At 39.9% G+C, this 21199-nt stretch overlaps 1 protein-coding gene across 4 annotated transcripts in view; it reads right to left on the bottom strand.

Annotated features, from left to right (window-relative positions):
* The window catches only part of col7a1 (collagen, type VII, alpha 1), a 95425-nt gene that overhangs the window by 8389 nt on the left and 65837 nt on the right, over positions 1 to 21199 (bottom strand). For all 4 annotated transcript variants that reach the window (XM_077528930.1, XM_077528929.1, XM_077528928.1 and 1 more), the window contains 31 exons: positions 20991 to 21056; positions 19165 to 19200; positions 19056 to 19091; positions 18917 to 18964; positions 18799 to 18834; positions 17188 to 17313; positions 16899 to 17108; positions 16782 to 16817; positions 15010 to 15054; positions 14795 to 14911; positions 14628 to 14699; positions 14480 to 14524; positions 14129 to 14164; positions 12525 to 12560; positions 10900 to 10944; positions 10730 to 10762; positions 10575 to 10637; positions 10426 to 10461; positions 8808 to 8888; positions 8653 to 8721; positions 3330 to 3365; positions 3152 to 3211; positions 3026 to 3070; positions 2919 to 2954; positions 1465 to 1500; positions 1334 to 1393; positions 1108 to 1233; positions 956 to 1027; positions 831 to 866; positions 693 to 752; positions 566 to 610 (listed from right to left, as the gene is read on the bottom strand). In XM_077528930.1, the coding sequence (XP_077385056.1) occupies positions 566 to 610; positions 693 to 752; positions 831 to 866; positions 956 to 1027; positions 1108 to 1233; positions 1334 to 1393; positions 1465 to 1500; positions 2919 to 2954; positions 3026 to 3070; positions 3152 to 3211; positions 3330 to 3365; positions 8653 to 8721; positions 8808 to 8888; positions 10426 to 10461; positions 10575 to 10637; positions 10730 to 10762; positions 10900 to 10944; positions 12525 to 12560; positions 14129 to 14164; positions 14480 to 14524; positions 14628 to 14699; positions 14795 to 14911; positions 15010 to 15054; positions 16782 to 16817; positions 16899 to 17108; positions 17188 to 17313; positions 18799 to 18834; positions 18917 to 18964; positions 19056 to 19091; positions 19165 to 19200; positions 20991 to 21056 (1884 nt within the window). The remainder of the gene's footprint in view (positions 1 to 565; positions 611 to 692; positions 753 to 830; positions 867 to 955; positions 1028 to 1107; positions 1234 to 1333; positions 1394 to 1464; positions 1501 to 2918; positions 2955 to 3025; positions 3071 to 3151; positions 3212 to 3329; positions 3366 to 8652; positions 8722 to 8807; positions 8889 to 10425; positions 10462 to 10574; positions 10638 to 10729; positions 10763 to 10899; positions 10945 to 12524; positions 12561 to 14128; positions 14165 to 14479; positions 14525 to 14627; positions 14700 to 14794; positions 14912 to 15009; positions 15055 to 16781; positions 16818 to 16898; positions 17109 to 17187; positions 17314 to 18798; positions 18835 to 18916; positions 18965 to 19055; positions 19092 to 19164; positions 19201 to 20990; positions 21057 to 21199) is intronic.

Here is a 21199-nt window from a genome sequence, read left to right on the forward strand (position 1 = left end):
CATGGTGAAGAAATGCTACAAAGCAGGTTGGGACATAATATGAATAGTCAACAGTGATGTTTCTCAAGATGCTTTTCTCAACGCAACTTCAAAAAGCAAACTTTCTTTCAAGGAAGTGTGATTGCAGCCCAACGTATTTCAATGTAAGAAAGCGGAATAAATGTTTTTCCTGTGGCTAAAGAAATATCAGTAATACTGTGAACCAGTAACTAAAGAAGAAAGGTACACCACAAACTCCACAGTGAGCTGCATTTAGTCTCTTAAGAAGTGAGTCACCTTGAAACTCACTAATCTCTCTTTTTATGTTTGTCATCAATTATTTACGGGTCAGCATTTATTGGTTGTAGGTTTCACAATCAACATTTATATGACAACTTGGAATTCAAATGTTACTTAAATCATTGCCTGCTCAAGGTTTTATAATGGTGACAGTTTGACAATGAAATGACTACATATAATTTACCAGCGTCCGACAACGGAGTATATTCAACCTTACAGCTTCTACAGAACTGCATTTCTATATTATAGCAACCACTGAAGTTATAGCAACAAGTGATGTACTCACCGTTAGCCCCCTCTCGCCATCCAAACCTGGGCGTCCCTCTTCCCCCTAAAAAAATAAAGATCCACAACTACATCAGTCTGTATGAGCTTGAGGTTATTTCTATTTGGATAGCAGAGATCTTACTTACTCTGGTTCCGGGATCTCCCCTCTCTCCTCTTGGACCCGTCACACCAAGTCCAGTTTCACCCTGGTTGAAGAAATAATGTGTATGTTCTTATCAACCTCACTGACATATAGCTGTACTTGTGTGTTGGATAATTGTTACCTTGTCTCCTTTGAGCCCATCTACACCAGGAGAACCCTGGAAAACAAATTTTTTTAAAAATCTGAATCCCCCCCCCCGCACTCCTAAGTTAAATTAAACTAACTTAAAATGGGATCTAAACTCACAGCTTGTCCAGGAGGTCCGATAGGACCAGGAGGTCCAGTATTTCCCACCCGGCCCAGAAAACCTTGGAGACCCTTCAAATGACAAATTGCTATTTTACAGTGATACCAATCACATTAAAAAAAAAAAAAATCACACTCTTGTGTCCACTAACCCTCTCTCCTGGTGGCCCAGATGGTCCTGGTTCTCCATTTTCTCCTCTTAGACCAGGTGGTCCACTATCCCCGGATTTCCCCGGCAGCCCTGTAGGACCAGCTGAACCAGGAAGACCCGGATCTCCCTTACATTTAACAGACGACGACAGTGTTGGGACATGTTTCTTAAAGCGAAAAATTGGTGTTAACAGGGCCGATATGTCGGCATGTACGATATTTACTCACCTTTAAACCTTGCGGTCCGACGCTCCCTGCAGGACCTAACATTCCTACGCCCCTTTCCCCCTGCAGCAGAAATGTGTCATGACTTCCACTCGGATGATATGGAAATTTGTGGGGGGAAATAAATAACACACCTTATCTCCTTTTGGGCCAGGAGAACCTTGAATCCCCTGAGGTAGAACCAAATCAAAATATATGGATTGAGTGGCAACATCAAGTATTTAGGGGTGAAAATATTTGTTTCCATCTTGGAAAAATTTGAGCATCCCAAATCATGCTTTAGTGGCAAGGCAGGAACATTCATTTTACAGTGCAGTGGTGTCTTGAGATAGAAGTTTTTTTTTTTTCCATGACTTTATTTTTTAACAGCTGTTACAAAATTGAGTTGAAAAATTCAGATGTCAGTTTGTGTGACCTCGGGTTTTAAAGGCATAATTTCAAGGGAGAGTTTGGCATCCAGGCAGGGTCACAATTTTTAAACACAATGGGGTGTATTCACTAAGAATGCGCTCCATCCGGTAATAGCTCGAAATACTGCACCACAACTGCACCCGCAGTCTGCGCCAAGACTGCGCAAACACGCCCACAAAACTGACAGCTTGGAGCAAATTTGCACCTGATTTACCACACATGGCAATGGATTTGCGCCAAGAATATGGTTGTTATAGTAACAGTTGCGAGAAAGATGACATTATCAGGAAGCAAGGTCGGACCGAGAGTAAGCGTTTATAGCGCCATTAAGCTGTGCAGAGCAGAGAGGACGACAACGATGTCATTCATTCATAAAAGTACAAATTATTGGTGCGATCGTTTTTTTAGTAATATATTTTCAGAGGTTGGCGTGGTCGTACAGTATGCATCTGGCATGTAAGAATGATCGTAAAATGCCTCCCCGCCATTGCCGATCAGCCCGGGTGACGTCATGTGTCCTAAACCAACACGGAAAAATTTCCCCCTCCCTCTCTCTCTCTCGCACTCTCTCTCTCTACTCTCTGCGTGATCAGCCACGCATGTTGTGCCGCAAATGGCATGCACTGCTGTCATAATCCCGGAGATCTAGATGCGGCAGGTTAATACGTGCTTTCCAAAAACGTTTTTGCGTCAGTGAATTAGACGCTGCATATCAATGAGTCTCATTTGCATTGGTGTGGGCATAATTTGCGTCACATGTATGCAAATTACCTAATTTATATACGCGCAAATAACACCGCCGCACCGTGACGCAATATGGTTGACAGTGCACTTAGTGCCGGATTTCCCCATCTGCGCGTTTAGTGAATTAGGAGCTCGCAGATTGCTCCATTTTTACCGGTTAGCGCGGTGCAAAGGCGACGCAAATCTTTAGTGAACAGGCCTCTGTTTCGTTTGATAGCAATCCAACTGTGAGTTTTATTAAATAGCGTGAAGCCTCATTTTTGAAAAAAATATTCTACCATTTGTCAAATTGCCGCCCAATATGAAATGAGTTGAGTTCATTGCCACCATACAGCAAACGACCTGCGTATTTTGAAAAACTCGAAGCCGGGTTACTCGTTTTCGAAACAAAAAAACAAAAAATGTGTGGACAACTAGGCCGACTGATACTCACATCTTCTCCCGGATCTCCTGCTTCACCAACCTCGCCCTAATGATGATAACATATCTTGATGATGATAACGATGTCAATTATAAGATACTGCATGTGATTCCACTCACCCGTTCGCCTCTGATGCCAGCAAGCCCTCGGTCTCCACGGCCGCCCTGAATCGCACAAATGACCAGTTTCGAAAAGGACATTTGTCCGTAGTGCCCTCAGTCTCAGGTAAGGACCCTCTCACTTACCTTTTCACCAGGCAGACCTCGCTCTCCAGGTATTCCTGGCAGTGTTTGTCCTGGAAGCCCCTGAATTGAAAGGAATAGTTACATTGTGACAAGAATCTCACCTTTTTATTGAATGTTTACCAACTCAATTGACAGTTTTAAGCAGTTAAGCAGAAAGAGCATTGTTAAACTGGCTCACCTTTTCTCCTTTGACTCCAGGGGGTCCTGCTGTATCCTGGTAGAGAGAACAAAAAGTGAAATAATATGATAATAATTACCTGAGAAGCACAGCATGGTGCTGTTTTTTTCAAAGAATAAAAGCTTTTTCAATATAGCTGTGGGAGATTATTTGAAAATGACTTTTTTCTTATTCCACTCCGGAGGTGGCAATCGTTGCAGCCACTCGAGTGTGTGCTAATATAATTATTCAGTTTTACTTGTTCATTGTTGGGCGCTTTGATGATTCACTCGCAAGAATCAACCTGCCATAATTATTTGACAATCTTGGGAATGTCAAGTTTGCTTAGTAGTATAGTACCCTTTTTCACAAGACAACAAAATAGAGAAAAGATTGCAAAACCCAAGGGCAAGACCGCAATCCAGCCAGCTGTATGTTCTCCAAATATTGTCTGCTGCTTGTTCGAGGGAACAAAGTGGAGGTACACGGTACTGAAATGGGTGTCGCAGGTAATTTATCAAACTGTTGAACTGCCTGACAGCGTCACGGTGGCTCTGTCCAAGGTGCTGAGCCTGAGGCGCTCATCTGTGAGGAGGCCACCCAACACACTCGTCACGGGTCATGTCACCAGCACAAACAAGGGGAAAGACGGATACTACATTAAAGCGGAATGGCAAATCTCAACCTTTACACATTCATTCACCAGCCATTTAATAAGGTCCTAATGCAGCTAATGGCATCTAATAAAAGGACTTCATCGACATGTCAGGATTCATTTAACAATCTGTTTATTTTTGTGGTTGTAGTTTGATATGTCTAACATTTGGGAATAGGTTAAAATTTCACACCTGTCAGTATAGGTTAACCAAAATTTCACACCTGTCAGTATAATGATCAGCTTGTGCGTCTAATACTGTAGCTAGTGTGTGTCTAAGCATTACAGGTAGAGCACAGCAGTCAAACTCAAGGCCTGGGGGCCAAATCCAGCCCACGGCAGGCATCATTTTATGTGGACCACTACAGCAAATAAAGTGGATTTACTTTGTTTTTCTTACTAAATGGATCACATCAGAGGATTTACTAATTTGCGTATTTTTTTTTTCAATAAATAGTTTTTTTTACCTGGAAGGGTGTTTCAACTCTTGTGTCACAACACATTGTAAGATCATCCGTTTTTTCGAGATACATTTTTTTAATTTTTTTTAAAAAGTAATAATGACAAACATTTTTTTAATGGGTGGCAATTATACGCAGATTTGTTTTTCAATAAATACTTTGGGTGTTATCCCAATTTTTCATGGAAAACACATTGTTTTCCATGAAATCATTGTTACTTTTTTTTCTGGAAGGGTGTTTCCCCTATTTTTTACGAAAACACATCATTGTAAGATCATCCCTTTTTTTTAAAGATTTATTTATTTTTTTCTGTAATGACAAGCATTTTTTATCGTTGGCAATTATACGCAGATTTTTTTTCAATAAATATTTTTTGCTTTTTTTGGAAGGTGTTAACCCCTTTTTATGGAAAACATTGTCAGATCATCCCTGGTTTTCAAGATTTTTTTTAAAGTAAGAATGACAAGCATTTTTTATGGTTGACAATTATACGCAGATTTTCACACTTCACAAGCGACTCGGTCCCTATCCCACATGATTAGTGGGGGTCCACTGCACAGTATATACATTAAATTGCCAAGTTATTTATTTTACTAAAAATCTCACTATGTCTGAAACATAGGGCTCTAATTTCATAGACAACACATCTGCCAAAAGGACACAAATGGGGTGTCACAAAGTCCATCAAAATTTACACCTACACAGACCATGTCTAAATACTGGTTCAAGGTAGTCTAATGCGACTTTGGTGAATTTGAATGGGGAACAGGCAGACAGATACTGAGCTTCGCGGACATATTGAAGTGTATAACTGGTCACATTGACTTTTGTCACAACATGGCTAGAGAAATGGCAAAGCTCCACTCACGCACGGACTGCTGCGATTATGTATCATCCCCAACTGTTGGTTGTGTCATATTTAAAAGGAGGAGCCACTTTGATTGGCGGCGACTTAAGCCGGCTGTAAATACTCCCAGGGTGGTGCAGCCCACCCACTCGCAGATCCAAAATTTGCAAAATTATCAACACTAAAGTGACAAACTTCTTAGCAAGCAAGAAACCGCCATGTTCATATTGAAGGCCTCAGAAAACCCTGCAGTTGTGAATTAACATCAATTATGTGCCACTGCATGCGTCACAAAGTCTGCCAGAGTGTACTCTCAAGTTGGCGCTGCTGCAGGCTCTGATGTTTGATGGCTTGTGCCTCACGCAGAAGAGAATCAATCGCTGCAGCCTTTGAGAAAATGATGACTACGTAGTACTTTGGTATGAGTCATTTTACAACCAGATGCATGCAGCTCACACATTTCCTCCTTTGAACAAATACCAGGTTAGTGGATAAATGACACGAGCGGCTGCTGATTGATTAATCTTGACTCTAATACAAGGATAGAGAGTTTTTAAAAATACACCTAGACTGAGATGATTTTGTTTTACAATCCAGATTGTCCCACAAGCTTATGGAGGACCAAAAGTGCCAACATTAAATAAATGAATACATCCATCCATTTTCTTGACCGCTTATTCCTCACAAGGGTCGCGGGGGGTGCTGGCGCCTATCTCAGCTGGCTCTGGGCAGTAGGCGGGGGACACCCTGGACTGGTTGCCAGCCAATCGCAGGGCACACAGAGACGAACAAATGAATACATTAAATAAATAATTAAATAAAATTGTCATGAAACAATTAAATGTGTCATCAATTCATTAAATTTTAAAGTTTTTAGTTGTATAAATAATGGATTAGTGTGGTCTCTGTATCCACAACCGCAAACAACACGAATTTGAAGCGGTGTAGGTTTTGGCTGCACACCCTCACACTTCAATGCAATAAGTCAGGTATGGAACTATTAATGAATTATAAGACTATAACAAAGCATTCTTGTTCAATGATTCTTTCGCCGTGTGTAAAACTGCTACAGTTTGTGATACCGCAGATTTAACATATTAACATGTAATTTCCATGTTATATACCTATATACTATACCTGCAGACATACTCTAAATCAATATTTCTGACCTTGCCTGTCATTTTTACTCAGCTTGAGTTTAATTTAGAGGTTCTACGACAGAATTTGAACAGTCCAAAGCCAATCTCCCAAAAGACGTCTGCAGCCATTTAAATGCAGAACGTCAAAAGCAGAGCAAGGCGACCATTCTCCAGAGTCAGCTTTCAATTTTAAAGGCGTAACAGTGCAAAGAATTGCGGCTGAGTGAAGGTTGGTGTGTAATGTGCTTTGCAGGTTAACTGAATACCGGCGACTCGGTAGGCAAGGTGGGGGGAGAGATTTACATGTTATTTGTCAGGACAAAGACATAGCAAGCCACCAGATGTGCTTGTTTGTGTGTCATCCAAGGTAAGATTTTCGTTCTGGCAACAAAATGCAAGGCAGCTTGTGACATTGGCCAACATTCTAGAGGCCATCTAGAGAATCTCGTTAGTGGCCGGGCAAATTGTCCATGTAGGGATGCAAGGCTGAGGTTGATCTGCGCGTTCGTGGCTCATCTGTTTGTTTTTGGATGCAGCAAGTACTTTTGTAAATGAAAAACAAACAAAAGCACGGAGCCGAATGCACAATGCTGTCCTCTGGTGGGAATTGTTTGAGCGCCTAAGCTACAGAATAATTATCTTACTTTTACATACGCAAACACTACAGCCTGCTGAGAGGTAAGTAGATATTCTGGTCTGTGTTACGACCGGTGTCTGTTCAAAAGGTTTATTTCCCGCTCGTAAGTGGTGCCCTGTTAATGTTCAGCAGGAGGCCGGACAAGGATAGACCGTACCACATTCGGTCCACAGTGGGAGAAATGCACAGTCTACTACAGTTTATAGAGGTAACACATCACTGGGACACTAATGGGATTGTGGTCACAGTTCTCGGATGTAATTTCATTTTAGTAACATGTGACTTTGGCTCACTTAGCAATGTGAAGTCATAAACTGGCCAAAGGTGTTACTAAAAGTAATGCTGACTATAAACGAGACCTCTATTGCCTCCAAAATGTATTGTTAGAAAAAAAAAAAAAAAGTGTAGGCCTACTGATTGTACCACATAAAAATCAGAAAAAAAGTTGAATAATCACACAAATAACAACAAAAACTAATGATAAAAAAGTGTGATGTTTTTATGTATCTTTCGTATTCTTTTGCAAAATAGATGGTGTTTTTTTTTTTTTTTTTTTTTTTTACATTTCTGATAAGCAGACAGATAGAATTTCAGATTCTATAAATATTGCACATAATCAAATTCCATCTATTTTAAAATAATTGTCTTTCTGGGCTTGGAATAAAGCAGCAAAATCCACCCATTTTCATCCATCTCATGGGCGGCCATTTTGCCACTTGCTGTCGACTGAAAATGACATCACAGTTGCCCAGGTAACGACCAATCATGGCTCAGGTTTCAAGGGGTCACATGACCAAACTCAGATAACAGGTGAGCTGTGATTGGTCGGTTACCTGAGCCCCTGGGTAGTGTGATGTTATTTTCCGTCGACAGCAAGAGACAAAATAGCCGCCTTCTTGAGATGGATTAAAGGCGGAGACTTCCATTTTCACTCAGGAAAATGCACTATATAAATACAGGATGTATACCCATGAACTCCTTCTCAATCTACACCTTTGGGCTTCTGTTAATGTGTGGTGGTGATTTTTCCCTACCCCCCCAGTCTGTATTTTGCCATTTTGTGTTTGTTTTGTCAACAGCGGGACGTTTCTGTGGACAGATAGTTGTATACTCCTCTAGCCAATCGCAGAGCAGAGAGGGGTGGGTGGGGGGTGCATGTCACTCACTGTCTGCAGACGGGGCCGGGCAAATTTGTCGGCTGCATGACGTCACTCCCACGGCAACTTGACAGCACGCGCAGATATATATATTTTTTTTTTCACTCACTCACTCACACAAGCTTCAGACAAAGACTTTGTGCACAGCACAGTATAGCAAACTGTTGGGCTCCGGGCCAGCTCAAGAACTTTTACAGAACACAGAGGGATGACTCCTCAACATCATCATTATCATCATCATCCTCACTTGGACAAACAGCAGCAGGCAGGCCAGAGACCTCCCTGAAAGAAGACCACGAAAAGCTGTGCATCAAATCAAAACGATCTCTGCAGGATCCTACTAATAGCACCGCAGAGGTGCTACTTTATGACTCGAGGCACTAAATCCTGCCGCTTGGATCGTGCCCAATACAATCTGGCAGCACAAACTATTGCAACATATTCTCACCTTCCCTGGAGGACCAGTGTCTCCCTGCTCCCCCTTGAAGCCCGGCTGACCTGGAGGGCCAACAATGCCCTGAGGATTACAAATAGTTAGGAGATTGAACACTACATACAGTGAATGACACAAGCACACATTCACAAACACGGAAACACACCAACCTGCTTCCCTGGCAATCCAGGTAATCCATCTTTCCCAGGTATTCCATCTCTTCCAGGAATCCCAGGCTTTCCTGCTTCACCCTACGTGGTGCCACATATTTATATTTACTTGATGACTCACATCATTTGCACAGCTGTCACTTTTTGATACTACAGAATAGTCTCATGGTTGATACTACCGGAAACAGATTCCTTGGGTGTTTCTTTTTTTGTACATACTTGGCCCATAAAAATAGATGATTCTGATTAAGTCATTTAGAAATGTCACATTTAAAAATAATAATAATAATAATTCTGACTACATCTACATCATAGGAATTGACCTAAAAAAAAATTGTATTGCCAATTAGGGCTCTAATTCCGTGACCAGCGCGTGGCATAACTGGCAGGCGAGACCCAATGTTGGCCGGGGGATCTGTGAAAGGGTGAAATGCGCCGCTGTAGGCATTGTCACTGCTGATTTTAGTCAAGGCCAATCAAAGCAGCTACTTTAGTTGTGCCCTAGAATATGCTCCGAATTGGGCACTTTGAGACGGCCCTCTACCCCCAGATTTTTCATGTGGGATGATTTTGTTCAGATATTAAAGGGGAAGTCAACAAAAAAAAAAGAAAAAGAAATTCTTGACAATAATATACTCTATGCAACCCCACTAGTTTAAATGAGGTCATATGGTTAATAATATTGTGTTTGAGAGTTAAGCAACAAAATCCAGCAGTTTTCTATCAATATCAGAAGGCGGCCATTTTGCCACTTGCTGTCGAGTGAAAATGACATCACAGTTGCTCAGGGCTCAGGTAACAACCAATCACAGCTCAGCTTCAGAAAACTGGTGCGCTGTGATTGGTCTTTGCCTGAGCAACTGTGATGTCATCTTCAGTCGACAGCAAGTGGTAAAATGGCCGCCCCCTTAGATGGATTAAAAACGGCTGGATTTTGCTGCATAACTCATATTCCACAAACATAATATTGATCAGAATGTCATGTTTAGTCTAGTAAGGTCACATATAACATATTATTGTCAAGAAATGTTTAATGTTGACCTCCTTTTTAATGAATGAATGTTTACCCAAGCCGGTTTAATACACGTTTTGAACAAGCGTAAAGTTTAAATCAATTTTCTGTCAATTATGTTCAAAAGGCTGGCCCACCCATCTTGGCAGGGACCAACCAGTCTGCCAAATTGGCCAACATTTGTAGTCAGCCTTGCACTAATGCAAATATTGGGATCCGCCGCCATGTGCGCCATTATGCAGATGCGCTCTTTATGAAAGTAGAGTCCTTACTTTGTTGATTTGAGAAAATGAATGGCATAATTTTAATGAAGTGAAATGTGCTTTGATTTTGGTTCGCAGAAAAAAAGGGCAACTTATTGTACTCAGCTGTTCAATCCATGCACTAATTAAAAAATAGATTGCCGCAGTCACACATTGTAAATAACAAGTATTACTTATTGCAAATGTCTTTGAGATCTGTTATTAGCAGCGTAATTCATGCTGTGACATTCGTCAGGAAATTACACCTAACAAACGCTATTACAAGCTTTTATGACTAATTACGTTAAAAATCATTACTAAACACCACAATGCAGTAGCAGCGTGCTCAACGCTGTACACTTACCACCTGCCCTGACAAGCCTGGAGGCCCCTGTGGACCCTGCAGGAGGAAATAAATACAGCAGTATGACAAAACACACCAACGCCATGAGAGAATTTCATGTGGAAGCGTGAGAGCATTTCACTCAGAGTGACAGGGTCTTTAATACTTACTACAGCTCCTGGAGGACCCGGGTTTCCTGGCAGTCCTGTGCTGCCTTGGGCACCAGGAGGACCCTGCAAGGAAGCTGATAAACTCACTAGAACTCGGAATGGTTATGTGAATATTGAAATAAAACCCGGCAATAAGAAAAAGACTGGTGCCTTACCTGAACACCGACACCGGGTTCTCCTTGACTACCCTGTGGAACATATTTCACATCATTTCATGACTTTATTCAGCGGGAAATCAAATGAATATCATTTCAGAGCACAAATATTGTTTGTTTTATCGCAGCGTTTTTTGAAAATAAATAAATAAATAAAACAGAAATCTCACCTTCACACCTGGTGGACCAGGAAGTCCATTTGGACCTATGGAGCCCTGATAGAAAAAAAAAAAAAAAATGTAAACACGTTAAAATTAAAAGTTGGTTTGAAGAGGTTGAATCGGGGCAAGTGGATTCTTCAAGTTTGTTGAATAGGTTGCACCTTTAATCCAAATGGCTTATTCAGATAAGTCAACCTTAAACATTTCTTGACAATAACATATTTGACCTCACTAGTCTAAACATTGCATTTGTGGAATATGAGTTATGAAACAAAATCCAGCCGTTTTTATCCATCTCAGGGGGAGGCCATTTTGCCACTGGCTGTCGCCTGAAGATGACATCAAAGTTGCTCAGGCAACAACCAATCACAGCTCATCTGTTTTGTGAAGTTGAGCCGTGATTGGTTGTTACCTGAGACCTGAGCAAATGTAATGTAATTCTCACTTGACAGCAAGTGGCAAAATGGCTGCCTTGTGATATTGATGAAAACTGCTGGATTTTGCTTCTTATCTCATATTCGACAATATTGCAATATTAACCAGAATACCACATTTAGACTAGCAGGGTTGCATAGAACATATTATTGTCAAGAATTTTGGGGGGGGGGTTGACTTCCCCTTTAATTTAACTCATTCATTCCCAGCCAGTTTCACTGAAGCAACCCCCTTTGCTCCCGGCTGTTTTACTGGATTTTGACCGATTTTGCGGGCCCCACAATGTCTGTTTCCGATTTGCAGAAATTAGCATTAGAATATAGCTAGCTTTCATCATTATTCACAAACCTGTCCAAAACAGTGGGGGAAAAGAGCTTTTTGCAACATGGCCCTGGTTGATCTCATACTCTGCTGCCACCTGCTGACAGTTTTTGCAATAACTACCATTGCTTTAAGCGTTTTCTTCAGTTCAAAGCCTTCTGTATGATTTAACATTAAAAAAAAAACTTTTTAAAAAAAAGTATAAATACATCTTTGGGAGCATGGTAATTTTAAAACAACATATTTATATGTTTTTGGGAGCAATCTTGCATAACAACCGATCGTTCATCTGCCTGGTAGTGACGATTGCTATGCAGGATGTTTATTCACCAGTCACACGGGTCAACCAAAACAATAATTCTATTGTGACAACCCTTGAGGCACATATGTGGAGACGCTACACTTTAAAATGTAGAAGTGAAAATGAGTTTTGGATTAAATGTGAAATATTTTCAACAAACAAGAACAGATCATCTATTTTGATTCAATCTTTGCAAATTACCATTACGTGAATGACTGAGAAACGAGACAGATATTAAGGGCTCGATTCTCATGCTCAGTGCAAGTAGTCTAGTGCAAAGCGTTGTCGAATTATGCGCACTGATGTAGTTTTGTTTCTTTTGACATTTTCGCAAACTAGCTTGATTACAACACTCCATTTGTGCCGTTGTGGGTGTGAACACATTAGCTTCACTGCTTTCAGCTGTTGGTCCGGTGGCATTCCCAGTATGGCGCAGCACGGTTTGTCAAATTCCCAAACATACTAATCAAGGCTTGCACAATGAATGATAATCGACAAAAATAGAACCTTCTGTGCCGTTTGCTACTTATTGGATTACTTGTGTGTGTGTGTAATTGTGCGTGTGTATCATTCTTACAGTTAACCCCCGGATGCCAGGTTCTCCTGGGTTTCCCTATGAGTGAAAAACAAGTCAAGATCCCACGTTAAATATGGAATTTCAGTAATAAATGACTCAGTATGATGGGCTATTAAACCACAACAGATCTATAATGTTACATTAGTAGGAAAAACAAAGAAGCATTTTCACAAATTACATTTAAAAGTCATACACATTTCTGACTTATAACAGTGAGGTCAGCATAGAGGATGAACAATGTCAACAAACAAACACTCACACTATAGATAAGCTTTGCAGTGCTGCAGAAGGGGCAAAGCCAAGAGCAAGCTCAGCATGCACAATTAGCAGAGCCAAGCGACAACAACAACACTACTACTACGTATTTGGACTGCATCCAAATTGAAGCAACAGCCCCAAAGCCACACTAAATACTGGAGAGAAATCTAGTTAGTCTGGATGTGAGCTGACTTCCATGTCATCTCGTCAAATGAAATCGGTGGTATTTTACATATTTAAAAAACACACACACAATAACTCGAACTTCAAATACGGTGAGTTGGACGCCAACGCCTTGAGGACCAGTGGTCGTCATTAATATTTCAAGAAGAACCTGTCACTTTCTCAGCTACTTCCAATACAAATGGAAAGATTAAAGTGGTGAAATCTGTCTGCGAGGAACATGATGTGCACGGCTCAATAATAACCATGTCTGGATTGCCCAGGGAGGCTACAAGTCACATTTTATAGATGGAAAATCTCGCAACTCATTTGCACCCAATCATGCAAGAGGTAAAAGTGGTATCGAGAGTAAGGAATTAAACAAAAAAAGAGTTTCTGATGTAAATTGAATGCAAGTCCTAACTGACTAAAATGTCACAGAAATAAATACGTTATTTTCATTGGTGGCATACTGTGATTGCCTCCATAATTAACTACACATTTATATGGATTAAAAAGGTAAAAAATAAATCATAAATAATAGTTAGATGTTTTGGGGATTTTTGATTGTAATGTTTTCCATCTATTTTTATTTTTTTATTTGTATTTTTTAGTTTTAGTTATTCTTTAGAAAGTTTATTTTTTTATAGTTTTTATTTTTTTCAAAAATTCTTGATTTTAGTTGTATTAGATTAAGTATTCATTTTTATGTTTTTTAAAATATGGAATATTTGTTGAGCTCAAGATTAAAAAAGAAAATGTCATCATGCTACCTACCATAGAAATTGACCAAAATAAATACATTTAAAAAAAATTTAAAAAAAAGATTTTGGAAGATCTAATTGAGACGAAAACAAAGAACGTTTTCACTCTAATTACATTTACTTTTAGTTAGTTTTACAAAAATAAATAAATACATAAATAAATAAAATGCATAAATACGCTTGTTTTTTTATTGTATTTAGTCATCAAAAAAGTTTTTTTTATACAAGTTATTTTGTTAAATTTTGTTACCCATAATAACCTGGGTAAATAAGTGTCAATATGTAACATAGAGGACAATTTTTACTATTCAATTAATTGTTAAAATTGAATTGTGCAAATCAACATATTTGACTTAATGTTAGTGTTCAGTGTTAGTTTCCATTCTCAAGATGCCCAAAAGTCTTTGTTCGTTTACTCACGGGTACTCCTCGAGGACCACCCAGCCCCGTCAGACCCTGCTCCGACAGAGGAAAAGAAAACAGATTGTGAAGAGGTGATTTTCACAGCTTGGCAAACACAGCTGAACTTTGGTGTAATCACTCAAGTGGCATGAGGCCTTAAAGTGTCCATTGGTCCATCAGATTGTTTTAGATTGGCAGTAAGGAAAGTGAAACATCTCTTTTCTGTCATATTGCACTCAAAAAGAAGGTAAGAAAAGCAATACGCAGTAATCAATTTCTATGCTATCATGATGATTAAAAAAAAAAAAAAGAAGACATTTATGCTATGGTGTATGAAGAAAAAAAACAAAACAAGTATCCAGTACTTACCGGTTTTCCATCCTGACCAGGTTTACCAGGTTCTCCTGCTGCTCCCTGAAATGAAAACATTTTAATTCATACAGTGGCACCATAGACATTTTTGATTGAATGTTTGACTTTAATGTTCTCAAAACATAAATTAAAAACAGCAACTCACCTGTGAGCCATTACTTCCCTTCTCGCCTGCCTCGCCCCGGCCTCCTTTATCACCTCGAGGTCCTTCAAATCCCTGCGAGTCCCGATGACGCAGCATTTAGAGACGTGCCGTGATGAAATGTGGCACAGGCTGACAAGGCATTTAATTCCACTGCACGTAAATCTTACCCGGTCACCTTTATCTCCCGGTTGTCCAGGAGCGCCAGGGTCTCCTTTAGGTCCTGCAATTCCAGGAGGGCCTCTGGCGCCAGGTGCACCATTCAGTATGGAGTCAGCAGATGCACCCTGTTGTTTAAAAAAATAAATAAAAAAAATACGAGGCTATCTACTTGTTTTTCAATATTTAAATAGTGCTGAATATCCAGAGTTTAATGTGAATTCACCTTTTGACCAGGTGGACCAGGCAGGCCCGTAAGCCCCAGTTGACCCTGTTTGAAGAGAATACACATCAGAATAGTGAGATGTAAAAGGGGGAGTTACAGAAAAAAACAACTTGTATTATATTTATATATTTATGTAATGTTAACTCATTCACTGCCAGTCATTATAGAAAATTTTTACATTTCCAATACTCACGTGATATTACATTCAATAATTATATATAAACCGAATCTACCAAATAACAGAATAGACTCCCTACTTTTTGTCCCGTCCCGTTCTTTTATAATTGACAGCAGAAAAATGTAGGTTTGCCAAAATACAGCCATTTCTCCCATGGACTCTGAAACTGTGTTTATTTCCTATAAAATGGGGCAATGATGTCATCTACCGGTGGTTGGGCATCAGTAAAGTTGTTTCCAAGTTTGATATTTACAGTGGAGCATGCTCAGATTCGCCCCCATTTAGCACCGCTCTAAAAAATACAATTGACAAGTATACTTGTCAAAGGCAGTGAATGAGTTTTAATGTTGACAATAAATTTAATTTAGTTATAGTCTTTTGACTAAAATTAATGAAAGTTTTAGTCAAAATTTTGTTATCTGATTGTATTTTAGTTTTAATTTTAGTCGACAAAATAAAGAGCAATTTTAGGCGACTAATTTGACAATAAATTTTAGTTTAGTTTTAGTTACAGTCGTTTTACTAAAATTAATTCAAGTTTTAGTCATGATTTAGTCATCTGATTGTATTTTAGTTTTAATTTTTATTCGACACAATAAATAACAATTTTAGTCGACTAAATTGACAATTTAGTTGATGTTTTTCCCATACATTTCAACTTTTATACAGAAAATTATAACACCTATTTGTAACTGTAGTTTAAAACGCAAGACACATTTAACACAACAGTGTATTTATTAAACTTTGTTTCATGAAACATATTGAACTGACAATAATATGCCGTATTAAAACTTAATTTTCACGAAAATAAAAATAGAAGTGCATAATTGCCTGAGATTAATTAATCTTGCAGCTGCACAATCAATGGAAATATGTTTCAATATGAAATAAAGTGCAGTGAACAGTTTTTGGGTGGTTCTTTTCTTTCACCCGCATTTCATTCTTTGTTCTGACTGGATTTTGTGAATGTTCGTCACTGTGATGTTTTTGTTTTCGCTTTAGTCATTGATGAAAATGGCAGTCAATTTCAGTTATCATCACAATGAATGGCTTCAATTTTAATTTTCGTTTCATTTTCAACAAATTTCTGGATGGAAAAATATGACAAAAATTTTCATCAATGAAATTGTCGCTGTATTAATGAGAACAGTCATAACTGTACGACTGACTATAGCGTGATCAATATGAGCTGTGAAAACATAAGCCGTCAATGATGCCGTCTTGGGCCTCGAATTTCATATACAAGAAACCACCGCGCCAAAGGAAAAACAAGCAATCACAAACAAAAGGCGTGACTTGCGAGATGTAATTTGTCACACATTCAGATTTTGTGTTATATTAAGACTCCATTATGAATAAGGTTCTTTTCTGAGGTAACACCTCGTCAGTTCTCAGGTGGCTTCACATATGACAATATGGGGCTAGAGATGGGTGATTTTTTTTTTTTTTTTTTTTTTTTTTTTTTTTTTTAACAGGTTTTCATAGGTTTAAGTTTTTTTGTTTTTTTAAGCTTTAAACTCCCGCTCTAACTTGTAATTCCATCCCTGGAGTGTGATGTGCATGGAATTGAAATCCATCAATTAAGCCCACTTACAGCGTCGCCTCTATCACCCTTCTGTCCTCTGTCACCCTGAAACACAGATGTGCGCAATTTTAGTCGAATCATCTTCCATCCACTACAGAAGCCCTTATTCATAATGTTCTTCCTTACCTTGTCCCCTGGTCTCCCAATATCCCCTTGTTCTCCAGCTCTCCCCGGGACGCCTGGAATTCCCGGCTTTCCTGGCTCTCCGGCTGGTCCCGGGGGTCCCACTGGCCCTTTCTCCCCAATGGCTCTCCCAGGGGGCCCGGGTGTTCCTATCGGACCTCTCTCTCCTTGTTCTCCCTTTGACCCTCTATCCCCCGGAAAGCCACGTGACCCCTGATGCCAAATGAGTAAAAAAAATATACATTGGCTACAATCCCACTTGTTTGTGTATCATTTTTTAAGTTGTCCTTACATCTCCACCGGATGGTCCTCTCTGACCGGCTTCACCCCTGTCTCCTTTTTCACCTCTCTCTGCCTTCACCACAGGAGAAGCCACAGCGCCGTCCTTTTTGTCCACAACCGCCTTCAGGTCAGACACCTGTATCGGCAGCAGAACAAAAGGCCATGAATGCGTCTTGCTAAAGGTGCTGAACTGTGAAATGATTTCAAGCAGTCCATTCCATTTCAGCGGCTTGAAAATTGCTTGTAATCAGTCTCCTTTGTGCAACTTTTCTGCCGTTGAGCTCAGAAACAATTTAAGGTGGCGGAGTGGTTTAAAAGCACATTTTGAGGCGAGTATCGGAGAAGAAGCTCAGAATAACACCATTTGGTTCACAGAAACTGATTTCATGTGACGTTAAGAATCAGAGGAGTTGAGGTTAGATTTCAATTTGAAGTCAACCTTAAACATTTCTTGATAATAATATGTTATATGTGACCTCACTAGTCTAAACATGACATTCTGATTAATATTACATTTGTGGAATATGAATTAAGCAGCAAAATCCAGCCGTTTTTATCCATCTCAGGGGCGGCCGTTTTTATCCATCTCAGGGGCGGCCATTTTGTCACTTGCCGTCGACTGAAGATGACATCAATGTTGCTTGACCAATCACAGATTACCTTCAAAAAACAGGTTCGTTGTGATTGGTTGTTGCCTGAGCCCTGAGCAGCATTGATGTCATCTTCAGTCAACAGCAAGTGGCAAAATGGCCGCCCCCTGAGATGGATAAAAACGGCTGGATTTTGCTGCTTAACTCATATTCTACTAACACAATATTACCCAGAATACCTTATTGCTGCAAAGAAAAAAAGGGTCAAGAATTTTTGAGGGGGTCGACTTCTCCTTTAATCAAAGGGAGGACATATGAGTTATGATGCTCATCAATGAGCAAATATAGCCCAAGTCCAATCACTGCACATCCTGTGCATTCCATTTTTCATTTTCTTATTGACCATTAAAACTCAGCCAACCCATTTTAATGGGATTGAAGAGCTTTTTACTCACATAATGTGTTTGACAAGATAAAGCATTGCCGAGCAGATGTCTCATTACAAGTGTAATCTATTTTCACCCATGAATCAATTAAAGTGTAATATTTTATAGTTGCTACAAGTGAGCCATCTTAATTGTTTTGAAAATGGGCAGTATGATGGTGCATGTGCTTGCCAAGTCTGTCTGGTTCTGGGTTGGGATCTTGTGTCCGTTTTTGTGAATGTTGCTTGCACTGGTTTCCACTCGCCGTTCTTAAAAACATGCTTGTTGCTGTCAATGTGAGAGTGAATGGTTGTTTGTATCGATGTGTCCAGTGTTTAACCTCTCTCTCAAACACTGAACAGAATTAACAATAGAAGATGGATTGGAAAGATTCAATTGAATTTGTAGGCTGACTTACTTACTTGCCTGTTGCGTCCTTTTGCAATTTTATAGAATTCAATACAATCAATTGGAATGCAAGCAATAACTTTGCTGACTCGGGTCGCAGTACACAAGAATAGGGATGGTCCGATCCAATTTGGATCGAAGAATGAAACCAGATCCAAAATAGCAAAAACAGACCTCTATAATAATGACTTCCCATACCTGAATTCCAAGAATGGCCAGCGCCTTCTGTACATCCTGATAATTGAAACATAGAAATATTAACCCCCTCCCAAAAAAAAATTACAGACTAATTGAAATGAAAACGCAGATGTGTTACCACTGCAGTTCCAGGTTTGCCAGGTGCGCCGTCCTCTCCTGGGTCCCCCTAAGAAAAGAGAAGTATCCATGGGTCAACACAAGAAGCAAACTCACCGACATCACGTGTTCAGTGAAGCAGACAAACAAGTTGAACTTACAGTTTCACCTTTAAGACCAGGAGAACCTCTCTCACCCTGGAACAAGAAAGTTTGCGTCAAAAGAAAGACCGACATAATCGATGACTCAAGGCAAATGAGGACAACTTACTCGAGCACCAGCAGCTCCGGGAATCCCCGGTACGCCCTGAAGGACAAATGGAGAATGAGATTTGTTGGATTGTGATTAAAACGTATTCACTCCGAGCCATTTTCACAGAGACGGCTGATATCGGCTGGTTTTGACTGATTTTGCAAGGCCCACAGAATATTGTGTTCTATTACTATAAAAACATGGAACCAACCAAAAGAAAGATTAATGTCTCTTCTTTCATCTGGGAAAAAAAAAAAGTATGTTTCTATCTGTTTCTGTTCTGCAGCAATTAGTATTACAATATAAATAAGTTTCATCATTATTCACAAATCTCTTTAGAATTGTGGGGAAATCAGCTTGTTTTCAACATGCTGATTGCTCTTTTATACTCTGATGCCACCTGCTCGCCGTTTTTCAACCGTTCTTTGCAGTTGAGAGGCTGCATCAAAGCCTTCTGGATGCTCTAACATAAAAAAAAAACGTATAAATACGTCTTTGTAACACTTAAATGTGCGTTCAAGGAAATTTTTGTTGCTGCGTCTTCCAGGTGGATCATCTTATGATGGATGTTTCTCGATCCTGTCAATCAATATGCGTAACGACATCGTGCATGCTCGTCCCTAGCTACGCATGCGCACTTCGAGTGTTTGTAGCATGTAGCTAGCTTCGTGTAGTGAGCTTCGGATTCGGCCATTCATCGTTGTAGCTCCACCGATCTGACCGCGTACTTTGAAAATAGCTGAGAGCCGCAAGAGGACATCCGTATGAAGCGAGGCTGGCTGCAGAGATTGATGAAGATGAGCTCGGACGTTAGCGACATTTGAGAGGCGTTTCCCCCCCGACGAGCAGGAGAGTTGGTAGGATGGTCTTTCGCATGCACAGTTTTTTTAACGGTGACAAACAGATGTTTGGCTTCTACTTTTCGAGAACGTCATTGAATCTACCTTTAAAACATTTAAAATAGAACGTATTTATACTTGTTTGGGTGCAAATGAGTTTATGCTGGGATGTATTTGATGACTTTGAGGATATTCAATACAGTCTAATGTTTGTGCACCTTGCGCTCCTACAGCGGATATTACTTTGATGACAGCTAGAAGAATGTTGTGCAATAAATAAATAAATAAAATTCATGAGATAACTTGATCTTTGCCTTTTAGAATATGAAATGATATCGTTTCATGGTAACACTTGACTGTTTAAGTGAAATTCTTTTGAAATGCTTTGTGAGGTATTAGATCTTTGCTCCAGATTCAATAAAATCCCCTCAAAAAAGTATTGTATTCAGAGACAAAAAATAAAGATGGGATGTGAGTTCGCAGTGACTTTTGATCACTGAATCTAAACGGTTTGCCCTTGAGAAAAAAAATGAACACCTATGCATTTTTTACAAGGTTCCCTTGAGGTGTTCTCTGAGAATGGGGCAGAATAATAGAACTCCCCCGGCCACGGCTGTCTCCAGCTAGGAGGCAAAAAGAACACGCGTAGATAAGACTGTGGGAAGGAAGCAGGCGCATACGGAGACAGATTAGATAAAATACACATCGCTGCAGCTACATGTGGGAGGGCGATGCGGCTGGGGGATAACGCGGCCACACAAGAGCTGAATATGGAGAGAAGCGCTCGCACAAACCTGCACCCTGCATGTCTATGTGCAATAAAAGATTAAGGCTACGGAGAACAATAGTTTAGCACATAATGACTGTCTGCCCAGTAGCCCTTAGAGGTCCACATTATTCCTAGCACGCCAAACTGCAGTCGTAGCAAGTGATGTGTGATAATCTGCAATATACATTTGAAGAGTGTGATTAACAATGTTGAAATGCAATTTCGTTCAAACTCACAGGTGTTCCTGGGGGTCCTTGGGGGCCTTGGATAGGTGCTGCTTCAACTCCTTTGAGGTACACGACCTGATTGAGATGTGCAGTGCAGAGATTAGAAATGATATTGTGAACTAGAAATGTACTTCGATATTGTGTGCAAATACTGAGAGATGCCGAAAAAAGCACACAGAATGTGACTGCATAATACAGGCATTGATAGCACATTTATT

This window comes from Festucalex cinctus, chromosome 8, assembly GCF_051991245.1.
Source record: "Festucalex cinctus isolate MCC-2025b chromosome 8, RoL_Fcin_1.0, whole genome shotgun sequence".
NCBI classification, from domain to species: domain Eukaryota; kingdom Metazoa; phylum Chordata; class Actinopteri; order Syngnathiformes; family Syngnathidae; genus Festucalex; species Festucalex cinctus.